Source organism: Hyperolius riggenbachi, chromosome 1, assembly GCF_040937935.1.
Source record: "Hyperolius riggenbachi isolate aHypRig1 chromosome 1, aHypRig1.pri, whole genome shotgun sequence".
NCBI classification, from domain to species: Eukaryota; Metazoa; Chordata; class Amphibia; order Anura; family Hyperoliidae; genus Hyperolius; species Hyperolius riggenbachi.
The window spans coordinates 444,131,321-444,146,849 of NC_090646.1; the positions used below are offsets into that span (position 1 = coordinate 444,131,321).

At 42.3% G+C, this 15,529-nt stretch overlaps 1 protein-coding gene across 1 annotated transcript in view; it reads right to left on the reverse strand.

Moving 5' to 3' along the window:
• RAB36 (RAB36, member RAS oncogene family) overlaps positions 1-15,529 on the reverse strand; it is a 70,643-nt gene that overhangs the window by 16,847 nt on the left and 38,267 nt on the right. The window contains exons 4-7 of the mRNA XM_068238364.1: positions 7,400-7,501; positions 5,906-5,970; positions 4,583-4,634; positions 2,886-2,967 (exon numbers count right to left, since the gene is read on the reverse strand). Of these exons, the coding sequence (XP_068094465.1) occupies positions 2,886-2,967; positions 4,583-4,634; positions 5,906-5,970; positions 7,400-7,501 (301 nt within the window). The remainder of the gene's footprint in view (positions 1-2,885; positions 2,968-4,582; positions 4,635-5,905; positions 5,971-7,399; positions 7,502-15,529) is intronic.

Below are 15,529 nucleotides of genomic sequence, written 5' to 3' on the forward strand. Positions count from 1 at the left end.
GAGGGGGTAAACTCACCTTGGTCATCCCTCTGGCCACAACGCTCCACACTCAGGAGGAAGAAGGGGGAAGTATCGAAATAGTGGCGCACTGCAGCCAGAGGCACGACCTGGGTGAGTTAATCCCCTCTGCTGAGGGCTTCATCTGTTTCTGTTCCAACTCATTTATAAAGCAGTTACAAATTTGGAAGCTCACTTCCTACTTACAGGGGTACTTATACCTGTATATTATCACTTGTGGGGTACTAGATTGGGATTAGATTCCTTGCTTTCACTTAACTGGGGCTTAACTGGGGCTTCTGCCAACACCATCCATCTTGGAACGATCCTCCAGTCCCCTGCCGTGGCTAAGTTTTGTTCTCAGCACACTGTGTCTGTGTGGCCCTGGTTGCGCACATCCTCGCTCTCATCGCCATCTTGTGCATGCACAGAAAGAGATGTCACTTTCTGCACATGAGCAGGACGGCAACATGAGCAAGAGTGAGGACGTGCACAGCCAGGGCCGCGCAGGCACAGTGGCCATCGGCTTGCAAGTCGGCGATACCGAAAACATAGCTTTGGTGGGGGACCCGAGGATCGCTCCAGGACGGCGCGGGCACAGGGCGGCTGCAGGGGGCTGGCAGAAGCCCCAAGTAAGTGAAACTCTTTTTTTTTTAAAGTATCTTTAGGTTCCCTTTAAGCGTTCTAACAACTGGATCAAGGTGAAACAGAAGGAGAGTGCAAGTAAACCCTATGGAGGAGACGGGGTCCAGATTGATAAGAATCTCAGTAAGTGTGGAGTGTGGAGCAGGGATGGCTGTGGTGATAGTAACAGATCAGTAACAATCTGTAAGAGTATCCTCCCTCTTAAGTTGGCAAAACACTATACAATATTTTTGGCCAATTTGATTTGACAAAGATGACACTGTGATTGACGGGCAACATTCATTTATCGGGATTGGCAGTTTTTACGGCCAGTGATATCAATCGTAATGTTGATTGCAGGCCATTCAGTGCCACAGTTCAATACTATATGACAAGCTTTAGGACTGAGTTCTGGCAGGGTTCCAGGTTTACATTCAGTTAGCAACTTGATCGCTTTACAATCAGCATTGTTTTAGTTGAGCTGCAATCACTATGAAACCACAGAACAATCTTCGATACCTATCATATCCAATATACATAATATGCTGGTTCTTAAAGGATACCAGAGTCTAAAACCAAATGAGAAATGGGGGGAGCAGGCATGTATGGTGAGCTGTCCTGATGCTCACCACTCCCCCCATTCTCCTTTCTGCCCCCTCCTGGTGCTGTAACTTCTCCGTGGCCTCTTCTTCTGGACGGCTGGGTCGGGAAGCATTGCAGCTTTCTGGCCAGGTTGCACACGTGCTACAGCACGCAAATGCTACCAGTGCACGTACCACAGTACGGAACCCCTGGCCGGGAGCTGTATGCGCATGTATATGACGTCACACGCATGCGCATGCATATGACATCACACGCATGCGCATAGCGTTCCTAGCCGGGGGTTTCGTACTGTTATACGCATGCTGGCAGTGGTTGCGTGCTGTAGCACGTGTGCAACCCAGCCAGAAAGCTGCAATGCTTCCCGACCCAGCCGTCCAAAAGAAGGGGCCACGGAGCAATTACAGCAACAGGAGGGGGAAGAAAGGAGAACAGGGGGAGTGGTGAGCATCAGGACAGCTCACCATACATGCCTGCTCCCCCCGTTTCTCACCTGTTTTTGGGCTATGGTATCCTTTAAAGAGACTCTGTAACAAAATGTTCAGCCTTATTTCTTCTATCCTATAAGTTCCTATACCTGTTCTAATGTGGTCTGGATGACTGCAGCCTTTTCTAGTTGCACTGTCTCTGTAATATATCTAATCTTCTTTTCTTTGTCAAGCTTTGTCGACCCAGAGAGGAATGCACTGTCTCTGCTGTAATAGGGAGAAGTTATGCATGCCCTCTTCATACCCCCTGCAGGCTCTGTGTGTGTGCTTTGTTTATCCCTCACAGACAGGTCTCTGCTCTCAATTTCAGCTTGTCTGAGGGGGGAGGGAGCTGTCCATGCTGAGAAACTGTGAGAATCCATGACTGGAGTGCAGATAATTCACTATGTAATAAAAACTTGTAGTATACTGTAACATGATATATATATATATATATATATATATATATATATATATACATATACATATATACAAATATCACTTCCTGGTTAGCGGCCATGTCTTTTGTTTGTAAACACTGCCTAAAACTGGCGATTAAAAGCCAGGATCGCGGCGGGGAGTGGCGGAAACGTCAAAGAGGGATCCAGGAGCTCACAGATTCGATTGGTATGTTTTTTATTGTACAAATCGGACAGTACAGATTCTCTTTAAGAAATAAAAGAACACAAATAAATAAAAGTAAAATAAATTAGTGTGTTCCACAGACTATTAAAATGTGTTCATTTTCTGATGTTGTACAAGGAATTACACTTATTATCCATAATACCATAGTTTAATAAATATAAGGAGCAGAAAGTACACTGAACAAGCAATGCCGTTTTTATAGATCTGCCCCTAATGTGTAAACAGAAAACAGCAGCAACTAGTTAATGGCTTGAACAGCCCACGCTAGGGATGTATGTCATCTGAAACAAATATTTTTTAGCCGGAAATGTCAGATGGCTGCCCCCTTAGTCAAGGAAGACTTATGACACAATACATTCACAAAATGACATTTCTGTTTGCTGTTTATGGTCTGTCAAGCATGGAAAATGCATTTACCTTACATGGTTAATTTCCTCCCTAAAGCTCTCTTTGTTTGTGTGCATTCTAAGCAGACAAGTAAAGAACCAGTTCCCACATTGAATAGCAGGTTAACAGAACATTTTTTTCTCAATGAAATAACCTTTTACTCACCAGTGTGTCCTTTTTAGTCCCAACAAGGAAAATTGAACATGAATCAGGTTCATTTTCTTTCAAAGCATCCTGCAGCCAGTGTCTGAAATTAAGAAGTGACTATAGTGAATACTTAAAGGGGCACTATAGCGAATTTTAGGCTACTTTGATATCCCTTGTAACATGTTTCTAATAGGAAGAGCAACACGTTAGGTAGTATTTTTGTTTACAAAGGTTGGCTGAATAGGATCATTTACACTTTTTACAGCACATGCACAGGGCAATTTTTTTTATCTCTCCAGAAGATTTCACACCAGTTACATGGAAAAGAATTTTATTCAAGCACGAAGATAAAACTTGTTTCACAGGTACTTGCCCGCTTCCTCAGGTCAGTTCAGAAAAAGTCAATATGTGCCTTCCTGCCAACTGTTATGAGCGTGAGCACCTCTACACTCATAGAGGAGCTCACGCAGTATAGTTTAGACCTCCACAGGAGGTAGTAGCTTTTCAGTTCTTTAAAACTGTAAAGATCCCAAGGAGAGCAACCATCCAGATTCCTGTTTACGGACCTGGAGAACTGAGCAGGGCCGGATAATTTCCTGCAGGCCTAAACAGTGGTTGCACGGATCTGCACATTTTCCAATTACTAGATGATCCGGTCTCTCGGTTTAACCTTAGGTGACCCTCCATCATAGACTACAAGAATCACTGGCACCTATTCTTCACTACCTAATGTGCCTCTCTTCCTCTTTGCGTGCTACGGAAAACTGCAGCATGCTGTCCAGAATCACACTGGCATGCAATTCGGACAGCAGGTCTATTATCTGAATAGGCAGCATTTCCCTGTCTAATATGCATTCCTTTTTCAGCACACCCATATCTTTATCTCACCAACCACTTTCACAAGAAAAAATGGACTGATCATATCTTAACCGAAAACAGCTGTTACATAACCTCATAGATGTAAGACTGTATATCAGTAAGTCTGTACGTACTGTAATCTTTAGGTTTTGTGTGAAGTTGGTTGTCAGGATAATGATACTGACAACAGAAATTTGTGTCATCCTTTGATAAAGAAACATGGATGCTATATTATGTGATGAAGGAATTCTTGAAGTGGGAGAGTTGGACTGCCATGTACCTGTACTAGAAATATCTGACAAGTTGGCCTCAATTCTCGGAGCATTATCAAACGTTTATCAAACACTTTATCAAACGTTTGATAATTTACCTCATGGGTAAAATCTCACTAAGGTGTTATATATTTGTTGAACGTTTTATCAGTAAAACATTCGATAAATATATAACACCTTAGTGAATTTAAAATGAGATTTTACCCATAAGGTAAATTATCAAACGTTTGATAAAGTGTTTGATAAACGTTTGATAATGCTCCGTGAATTGAGGCCTATGTCTAATTGATCTTCCAATAACTACTATAGGTGGCAACTAGTGAATACTTTATCTCCTGGGATATTTGGCATACTATTTATTTTTGACCACCGGGTTTATTAAAAAAGTGCAATCTGTGCACAAGGAGAGGTTCATTGTTTTATGAGAAATGGCTCTGAAGTGAGAGAGTGCTAAAAGGAAAAAACAGGTACGGATGCAAGTATATGTTATATTTCTTTTCATTCCATTCCGTCGCGGGGGCCACTTAGATAGATGTATTTCATAACAAGATATGTCTATATGTCTTACAAACACTTGGGATTTACCTAGTATGCTCCAGGGTCTGGATGTCACCAAGATCAAATGCTGTAATAATCACTGCAAATAGAAAGTATATAAATATCTAGTTCAAAATCACTGGTTTACCGACTATTGCAGTTCACAATGGCAGCAATAAAATAGGCAAAAGGTTCAAACAAGCTTAAAGGGAAACTGAAGTGAGAAGCAGCAGACAAAGTTGTGCTGGAGCAGGCACTACCAGACTTCTCCCTCGCCTGGTTCACCGGTGCACAATCCTCCAGTGGGTCACCACTTCCACGGTTAGTGTATCCAAAAGCAAAAACGATGTAGGCACTCAAATGGCATTATTAACTTGTGCTTATAGATGCAAGCTTGCATAACAATGCAATCTTGGATCTATAAATGCAAGTTTATAATGCCATAGGAGTGCCTCCGTCGTTTTTGTTTTTGAAGTGAGAGGCATGTGGTGGCGGCCATATTTGTTTCCTTTAAAGGACACCTGAGGTGATAGTAAGCTAATTAAATAAACAATTGTATCTATCCTCCTCCTCCTAAAAATGACTTTTTAAGATATTCCAGTTTTATTTTATATTCAAATCTTTGTAGGTTTTTACAGTTTTATTGTTTTTGCTCAATGACACATTCATTGAAGCACGCCAGAGCTAAAACCTATGAACTATTGACCCTTTTTATCTCTTTCCTGCTCTCAGAAGCCATTTTCTGCTAGGAAAGTGTTTCATGCTGGGAATACACGATGCGTTTCTGCTGTTCGATTCTCTGCTTGATCGTTTTTGCTGCTCGATCCTCTACTTGATTCTCTTATCTTCCGCTTCTTTCCCTTATCTTTTTCCATTCACTTCTATCAGAAATTGAGCGGCAAAATGATCGAACGTGAAATCGGACATGTCGGAAATGATCTATCAAACTCATCTATCTGCTGCAAAAATGCATAGTGTATTCCCAGCTGTAATTTCTTATCAGTGAGGGTCACACTGTAGTCTGACCCAGTCCTGACTCAGACAGGAACTGCCACTTACATACGTGATGTTTAACTCTTTCAGGCTGAGAAAGAAAAAAGGAACACAGCAAAGTTATATGTGTGCTAGGCACTGTACATACACGTCTATCTCATCATGTCACATGTCACCTCGGGTATCCTTTAAAACAATACCAATTGCCTGGCAGTCCTGTTGATCTCTCTGTCTGCAATAGTGTATGAATCACACACCTGAAAAAAATATGTCAGCCTTCATAACCCTCTCATTTCAGATATAGTTTAAAAAATGAAAACATGCAGATAATTTATTGTGGTGAATTGGATGATTCAGGCAATTGTTTTAGTAGCATACCTTGTGCTCCTCTGTAGTATGCCGATGCAATGCATTTGAATTTCTCTTGTCCAGCTGTGTCCCATCTTTGTAAGAGACATTGATAATATTAGCCCTTATAGTGGCAGAAAGCAATACATTATTTATAAACACATATTCTAGTTTTAATGTAAATAACACTACACTCACTTTAAAACATGGGTCAATGTGCACTCATGCATTGTATTTAGCACTTCTCATCCCCATACTTATGAAATGCGTTGTCTAAACATCACATAAGTCTGCACAGTACATGCAGTGACGTTTTATCACTACCAGGGACAGTATTAAAGATGTATTCTGCTAAACTGAAGCTTAAACTTTAAATCTACATGCCCTTTCTTTAATACTCTGGAATTGAATACTGTACAATGTACCCACCTGCTTACAACTTTGTATCAAGAGGTTGCTGCAGTCAGTTCCCCCTCTATGTACAATGTATGTGTGCAATTGTAGACAGAGCAACAATACTGCAATCCAGGGCCACTACAGGTAAGTACATATGAATCTATAGATCACGAGCAAGTACCAGATTTCAGCAATCTATTCTATTCAACTTTCAGCTATTCAAATATTGACTTAAATTGGAACACTGGGCGAAACTGTTACTTTAGCTTTGGATATAATGGAGTAGTGTAAGAAGCACTGTCAAGTTTGTATTCTGCCTTAAAGTGAACCTAAGCTGAGAAGGATATGGATTTTTTCTTTTAAAATAATACCAGTTGCCTGACTCTCCTGCTGATTCTAGCCACAGCCCCTCAACAAGCATGCTGCAGATCAGATGCTCTTACTGAAGTCAGACTGGATTAGCTGCATGCTTGTTTCAGGTCTGTGATTCAGCCACTACTGCAGCCAAAGAGATCAGTAGGACTGCCAGGCAACTGGTATTGTTTAAAAGCAAACATCCATATCCATCTCAGTTAAGGTTCCCTTTAAATCTTAGACCCCTTACCCACATGTTGAGCTTTCCACCGTGTTTACCGAAAAGCAATGCGGCACGATCTGCAGGGACATCAGAAGTCATAGACTGCACTGTCTGAAGTCCCCATTCGGGTAGAATCGCAATGTAGGTTGCCAACAAAAATAAGCAAACTAATTACGATGGCCATTAATTGTTTCCGAAATAGTATCGGAAGAGTAGTGCCACACGTTGCATCTGCACTTCCGTTTTCAGATGTCATCAGGTGGGGAAGGGGGCCTTACTGAAAATTAAAGTCCTCAACGGGGATACAGACAGAAATGAAAACACTTTTTTTTGCTCACATAGAAATGTTCACATTTGTACCATAAGCACTCCTATCGCATCTGAGCCTCCAGCTGGGATATTACCTAATTTCCTGTCCAAGTGACTGTCATATTGTGAACCAAACCAGCAATAAAAAACAAACTCACAGTGCTTCTAATCCTTCCTTTCTATTTAAAATAAAAAATGCCAACAAATTAGAGTGTTTCTGAACTGATTTTTAGCCTACTTACATCTGAAGGTTGAATGGAATGCCCAAAATCTCAAAGCGTTCAATCTCAAAATCAACACCAATGGTAGCTTTGTAATCACGGTCAAATACATTCTTGCAAAACCTATGGCAAATGAGAGAGGAGCCATGAAAAGTTATTTAGACACAGCTCAATCTAAATCCTAGAAATCAGATGACTCATTTTACATATTTGTACTGTATATTACATAGTTGATGTCTATTTTGTAACCTTAATAAAGAGGTATTTGTGAAAAAAGTGGGGAAAGATTACAGCCTGTCTCAAGTCTTCTCACTGTTTGCATTCTCATTAGAGAAATTACTTCCTGCTCTAGGTGATAGAATAAGATGTGAGTGAATCTCTTCTATGGCAAGGCATATTGTAATAACAAAAATATAAGAAGCATTACTACAATAAGACAATGGATAGATGTGCCACAATCACCACCACAAGTTCATCTGCACTGCACTCAATCTTCTTTAATGAGTAGAGTAAACAGCTGGTATAACAGGGCCTTGGTGCTCATTATATGTAGAATTAGCCCCAACCCCTGAGCACTGGTGACCATTCAGACCTGTACTTGGGAACCGCGCTGGGCCTGAGAGACATGGAAAGGTGACTTAAAAGTGACAACATATACAAGTGACACCATATCTTTCTAGTGTTCTAATACATTGTTTCCCCTCTTCTAATTCCTGCATTACAGCGCTTCCCTCCCATTTTACTATAATGCATCCCAGTATTCAACCTTTTACAGTATCCCCATCATAGTCCCATCCCATTACAGTGCCGCGCCCCATATAGGCCCTCATTACTGCATATTACATACATACATTACAATGCCCCACACTGGCATTCATTATATAATGCAATTATGTTGTAGACGTGGCACACCTTACCCCAAGTCCGGGTGCTGCAACCTGTGGATGCTGAGCCCAAACATCCAACAGTATCATAAGCAAGCAAAAAAGTCCAGGTCAGCACACTTTTTTGCTTGCTTATGGCATTCATTATAGTGCTCCCCCCATTATAAAGCACGTTGACTAGTTGCTCTCTTCATTATAATACCTGTGCCCACACACTGATAAATATACAACACGGACAGTTATTATAACAAAAATTGACTAAAATTGTGTAACACAGAGACATGCACAATGTGACAGATATATTCTCACTGAATTAAAGCGGAATATAACCCTGCATTTCAACTTTGCTCTAAAACATTATTTACAGTATATTATATGCAACCAGCATTTTTTTTTAATAGACCAGCATTGGAAGGGTTACACAGGGCTTTAACCTGCTGGGCGGTCTGGACGAGCTCAGCTCGTCCAGTACCGCCGGAGCCTGCCGCTCAGGCCCTGCTGGGCCGATTTGGCTCAAATAAAAAGCAGCACACGCAGCCGGCACTTTGCCAGCCGCGTGTGCTGCCTGATCGCCGCCGCTCTGCGGCGATCCGCCGCGAGCAGCGGCGAAAGAGGGTCCCCCCAGCCGCCTGAGCCCAGCGTAGCCGGAACAAAAAGTTCCGGCCAGCGCTAAGGGCTGGATCGGAGGCGGCTGACGTCAGGACGTCGATGACGTCACTCCGCTCGTCGCTATGGCGACGATGTAAGCAAAACAAGGAAGGCCGCTCATTGCGGCCTTCCTTGTTTATTCTGGGCGCCGGAGGCGATCGGAAGATCGCCTCCGGAGCGCCCTCTAGTGGGCTTTCATGCAGCCAACTTTCAGTTGGCTGCATGAAATAGTTTTTTTTTTATTAAAAAAAAACCCTCCCGCAGCCTGCCTGGCGATCTTAATAGAACGCCAGGCAGGTTAAAGAGAATCTGTATTGTTAAAATCGCACAAAAGTAAACATACCAGTGCGTTAGGGGACATCTCCTATTACCCTCTGTCACAATTTCGCCGCTCCTCGCCGCATTAAAAGTGGTTAAAAACAGTTTTAAAAAGTTTGTTTATAAACAAACAAAATGGCCACCAAAACAGGAAGTAGGTTGATGTACAGTATGTCCACACATAGAAAATACATTCATACACAAGCAGGCTGTATACAGCCTTCCTTTTGAATCTCAAGAGATCATTTGTGTGTTTCTTTCCCTCTGCAGCTATCATCCACTGAAGTGTCAGGCTGTTTCTTCCTGCAGAGTGCAGACAGCTCTGCCTGTATGTAATTCCTCAGTATGTGAAAGCCCAGCCAGCTCAGAGGAGGATTTATCCAGCTTGTAAAAGATAAGAGAGAAGAGAGAAGCTGTCCTAATCTAAATAATACACAGGCAGTGTGCATAGAGGGGCCTGGAAGGGGGAGTTCATAGCAGAACCACAACACTGAAGAACTTGGCAGCCTTCCAGACACAGGCTGACAAGTCTGACAAGAGAGAGATAAGTTGATTTATTACAGAGATGGTGATAGTAGAACGTGCTGCAGTAAGCCAGAACACATTAGAATAGCTTTTGGAACTTGTAGGATGATAAAAAACAGGATGCAATTTTTGTTACGGAGTCTCTTTAACCACTTCGCATCCAGACCTTGTTTTCCCCTTATTGACCAGAGCAGTTTTGACGCTTTTGCGGTGTCCCTGTTTAATCACCAATAACTTCACCTGTACTCGTGCCACTTAAATGATCTATATATCGTTTTTTTCAAGACAAACTAAGCTTTCATTGGGGGGTATTTGGTCCCAAATAAAATGTTCCCCTCTATGCATTTTAATGGGAAAAAGGGGGGAAAAATAAAAAAATTCATTATTTCTCAATTTTGATCAATTTCTGTTTAAAAATAAAAATTGAGATTGACATAAAAACGGTGCCACCAGTTAAAGTCGCCCCAGTATAGATATCCAGAAGTGTCCCCAGTATCAACCCCCCCCCCATACAGCCAGATGTGTCCCTAATATCAGCCCCCCCCAGCATAGCCAGATGAGTCCCCTGTGTTTGCCACCCCTAGAATAGATTGACAGATGCACCCCCAGGAATAGTGCCCCTCTTTATAGCCAGATGTTTCCCCGGGATCAGGATTACCCCATTATAGCCAGATGTACCCCCAGGATTAGTGCTGCCCCCCATTATAGCCAAATGTGCCCCCAGTATTACATTATGGGCCCCCCCAGGTGCCCAGATGTGCAAAATTTGTAACCCCCCTCCCCTTTGTTAATAATATGTCCCCCAGTAACTTTTTATACCCCCCATTGCATTTCCCCCCCTCCCCCCAAGAATCCATAGCCAGATCCCCCCTCCCCCCCCCCCCAGGCAGCCCCCTCCGTGCAGAAATAGTTAATAAAAATGCACAAGCAAGCAGCCACACTCACCTACCTCGGTCCTGCGACGATCCTGAAGCCTGATCCTCCGATCACCGCTCTGCAGCCAGCCGCATATTGCCGGTAACCCGGGTCCCGGCTTGATGACGTCATCAAGCCGGGACCCAGGTTTCCGGCAATATGCGGCTGACTTCAGAGCGGTGATCGGAGGATCAGGCTTCAGGCTCGTCGCAGGACCGAGGTAGGTGAGTGTGGCTGCTTGCTTGTGCATTTTATTAACTATTTCTGCGCCGAGAGGGACAAATGAAGGATCGCTGCAGTTCACTACTGCAGCGATCATTCATGGGAGGAGGGTATACTAATTGGCCAAAAGGGAACATGTTCCCTTCCACCAATTAGTAATGCAGCTGACAGTGCCGGAGGGTGCGCTCTGCAGCGCACCCGACCGTGCACAGCAGGGCTGCAAGAAGGTCAGTATATCTACGTGGCTGTGGCTTGGAGGGTGCCACAGCTGACGTAGATATACTGTAGCAGTGGGGAAAGTGGTTAAAGTTCCTTTAGATTTCTGCAGACGCATCCGAAGCTGAAAAGAGATACATTTTGTTTACAGAAATGTATCTAAGTGTTTAATGTGACTCATCTCTCTGACTGAGAAGGAGCTTGGAGGACTGCCAAAGAGTGTGTAACTGTTTATCAATAGATACATAAAATGTAACAATCTGAACTTCTGCATATCTCTCCACGGAACTTGAAACGTCTGTGTTTAACCCTTCCAATGCTGGTCTAGTAAAAAAAAAAATGCTTTTGCATATAATATGCTGTAAATAATATTTTAGAGCAAAGTTGAAATGCAGGGTTATATTCTGCTTTAAGTGTGATGTACACAGGCAGATACTGAATGGACTGTAGCACAGGGAAGTTCACACAAGTAAGGAGATATGATTAGGTATACATACATCCATCACTAGAATAAGATACAGGGGTGACTAGACCAAGTACAGGAGGGTTTCACAGTGTAGTGTATAACTTGCTTTAAAAGAGTCTACATTGGTGTTGCAGACAGACTTGTAATCTTATTGGCAATGTACTTTACTTAAAGCGGTTTAACACCCAGCATTACAACTTTGCTTTAAAAGATTGCTTACAGCTTACAAACTATTATGCCAGATTTTTTTTTAAGCAGAAATTCACTGAATGGGTTAAACATGACATTTTAGTGTTGGATTTAACTAGGAATCCGCATCCTTTCTTATCTGTAGTTACAAAATGTATCTTTATTTGTAATACAAATAGACCTTTGAAAAGCCTGCCGGGGAAGCCCTCTTTGTTCTCTCAGAGCAGTGTTTGTTTGTTACATTGTAGATAGATACATTTGTAACTAAACAAGCAAGCAGGAGGAGCATTTCTAGCTAAATGCAGCACTAAAATGTCATGTTTAATCCATTCAGTGAATTTCTGCTAAAAAAAAAATCTGGCATAATAGTTTATAAGCTGTAAGCAATCATTTAAAGCAAAGTTGAAATGCTGGGTGTTAGACCACTTTAAATGAATGCGTACTACAGTGTCTTCACTTTTGGCCCATCAGATTAAACTAATGGACTCATTATTTAACAAAAATGTAGTAACATACTTGCAGGAAGCAGCAATATTTAAGGTGCACCTGCCATTAGAGAGTTAAGGAGACTGCCATCTAATTTACTTGTTGATGCACGTGCTTCTAACAATGATCCTTTCTGAGTCACATACATGGAGCAACGTATCAGATTAGGAGACTCAGTGGAAAGTAAGATCACATCAGAAATGTATACCAGTTGAGTGAAATGGAAAGTATTATCACCACAGAATCAGCATGACAGCAAAGGTATTGCCATTTTCAGAATGAGAAAAATGTGAAAGCCTTCATAGCTTGATGATGACAGGTGAACTTTAAATGTCCCAAATTTTACAGATGATTTCTCCTGTGTTCTTTGTCTCTGCAAACCATAATGTAGCACTGAAGGCCAAGGGTCAAATCTTGGCTAGGACATGATCTGCATGGAGTTCAAATGCTCTCTCTGTGTTTGGCCCCCCAAATCCGATTACTTCAGTTTCCTCCCTCATCTCAAAAACATACTTGTTTTGGTTAATTGTCTTCCCCTGAAAACTGGCCCTAGACTATGCTAGTGCCATTAGACTGAGCCCCATTGAGGGACAGCTAGTGACGTTAACTGTTCAATGTTCTCTGTGAAACCTTGTGTAAGTGTCAAATAAATGCACACGGTCTTACAAGACAAGACAAGACAAATAACATTTATATCGCGCTTTTCTCCTGGCGGACTCAAAGCGCCAGAGCTGCAGCCACTAGGGTGCGCTCTATAGGCAGTAGCAGTGTTAGGGAGACTTGCCTAAGGTCTCCTACTGAATAGGTGCTGGCTTACTGAACAGGCAGAGCTGAGATTCAAACCCTGGTCTTCTGTGTCAGAGGCAGAGCCCTTAACCATTACACCATCCAGCCATCATATCTTATATGATAACATTTTGATGCCCTTTAGGTGTACCTTTATATCATGTTATGTCATGATTTTGTCCACATAAGAAAGCATTTTTGCTCCGACCTTAGCCATTAATTAAACATACATTAATAGATATTTGAATAATTCTGCACAAAAAAGTATGATGATTCTAGACAACTATTCAGCTGCCAGTGTTTCTCATGTGGCCTCATGTGGCATCAAAGGCGTAGCAATAGCCATAGCAGCTGCTATGGGGCCCTGGAGCATAGGGGGCCCAGGTGGTACTTGAAGTATTCACCATTAACTTTCCTGTGTTCCTACACCCTACAACTTTGTCTCAGTGCCCATGGACTATATGCAATGTAGATTGCATGAGAATGTAAATTGCTCAATAGGGATGGGGCAAATGACATTGCTCAAGATTGCCTACATCTAACGGCCCCTTGACCAGTAGGAAGCAGGTGTTAAACAGCCCGGCTGTAATTTTACCATGTAAGATAAACAGGTGATACTTGTTTGTTTTCCTTTTTTATGGCTAATAAATAAACACTTACAGTTAATTAGCATATGCACATCAGCTCCTGCCCCCAGGTACTAGGGTGGTAAAGAGTACAAAAGACCCCATGGTATTCCCCTTATACACTGCTTACAACTGCTCTATGCCTGTCAGCAATGGTCTAATAATATATTATTGGTGGGAAGCGGTTTAAGATGGCGTGCCAGAAGATTATCTCTAAAGACTTCAATCAACATGTTAGTAAACAATTTATTACATTATTATTTCCATTATTGGCAAATGGGTAATGGATCTGCCTGAAGCTGCTGTATTGATATGCTGGTTTACATCTGCCTATTTTTATCTCTCTGTTATTTGGGTAATTACACTATTCACTTTTGCTCCTTATCAGCAGGCCATTTGGTGTACAAAGATCTCTTCTGCCCACTAGTAGAGGACAGGTTGCTTTGTGAAGGTAAGGGGGATTTGACATCCACCCTAGCAGTGCAAACCCTCCCAAGCCAATGGGGCAGACATGAGGTTACTTGTAAGAATCTTTGAAGGGGGATCCTCTTACACATGAGATAAATTACACCTTAATATAGTGAATCAATGGGGAATTAATTGTTAGTATGGTGTGATAACTTATGTGCTGGTTACAGCAGCATTATAGAACTTTAGTGCATCACCCCCTTTTTTAGGTCGTGCTGGACAAACACAATACAGCTACATAACAGAACAGCCATCTCATACAAATAGGACTCTGTTTAGAGGTCTTTCAAAGTGGAGAGAGAAATTATTACAAAAGCCTGCTTGTTACACATTTACTTTAATACGTTGTGATGACTGAGCAGTTAAAAATTAACTGGATGTCTGCAGTCTACTACAAACTTTATTTTTGAAAGTAGCGAATTTACACATGTGTGTGTGTGTGTGCGCGCGTGCATGTGTGTGTGTGTGCCCCTTTCAGTGTAACTAAGCTTTTTACATTTCTCTACTGTGTGGCCCAGCTTTCTATCACGCCCAGAAGCATAGCCAAGCTTTCCATTTCCCTCTTAAGCTTAAGGTTGTCCTTATCTTTGGAGTTACAATGCTGCCACTACAATATAAATCACAGTGTGGCATTTTTACTAGTGCAACACAATTTTTACACAGAAGAGAATGCATTGCCTGCTGCGGTTCTTGATGGTTTGTGTAATGTTTAATGGGAGCACAAAACAAATGTATTCAAAATATGAACTCTGGAATTTCCTTACAATTTCCATTTCTTAATGTATTTTGCTGTTCAATGCAATCATAAATGCATAAATGCAATAGCAAATTGAAATAGCGTACAAAAATTGCAAAAAAAAAAATCCCGTAAATGAAAATTCCCCTCGTAATGCATTGCATTTGTGATTAAAAGTAGAAACAAGGGGGGCGTGGCTTGCTGATGGCGCGAGCAGGACGCTCTTGAGCTGAGCTCCGCTACTCCGTGGCTCCCAGGCTATCCATAAGCACGTTTCAGCTCGATCTTTCGGTTACACATGGGCGGTAGGAGAAGCAGAAAGGAGAGGAGACACTCTGGACACTCTCATTCCTCCAAAATCCACAGCTATTTTCGCCCGACAACTCGCTCTCTGAGCGCCGCTGGGGGATCCAAGATGGCGGAGAAGCCTCCCTCAAAAGAAAAGGCCGCAACCGAGCCTAACACCGAGCAGATTCCGGAGGCAGACGTATCCAACCCTCCCTCCCCTCCAAGATCGGAAGGCTCAGAGGCTTACCTAGATGTAGATCTACATGATTACATTCGCTCTCTTCCGACCAAGGACGACCTCGAGAAATACGTCAGCAGAATAGAGGCCACCTATCGTAAGGAGCTGGAGGAGGTGAAGACAGAAATCCGCCATATAGG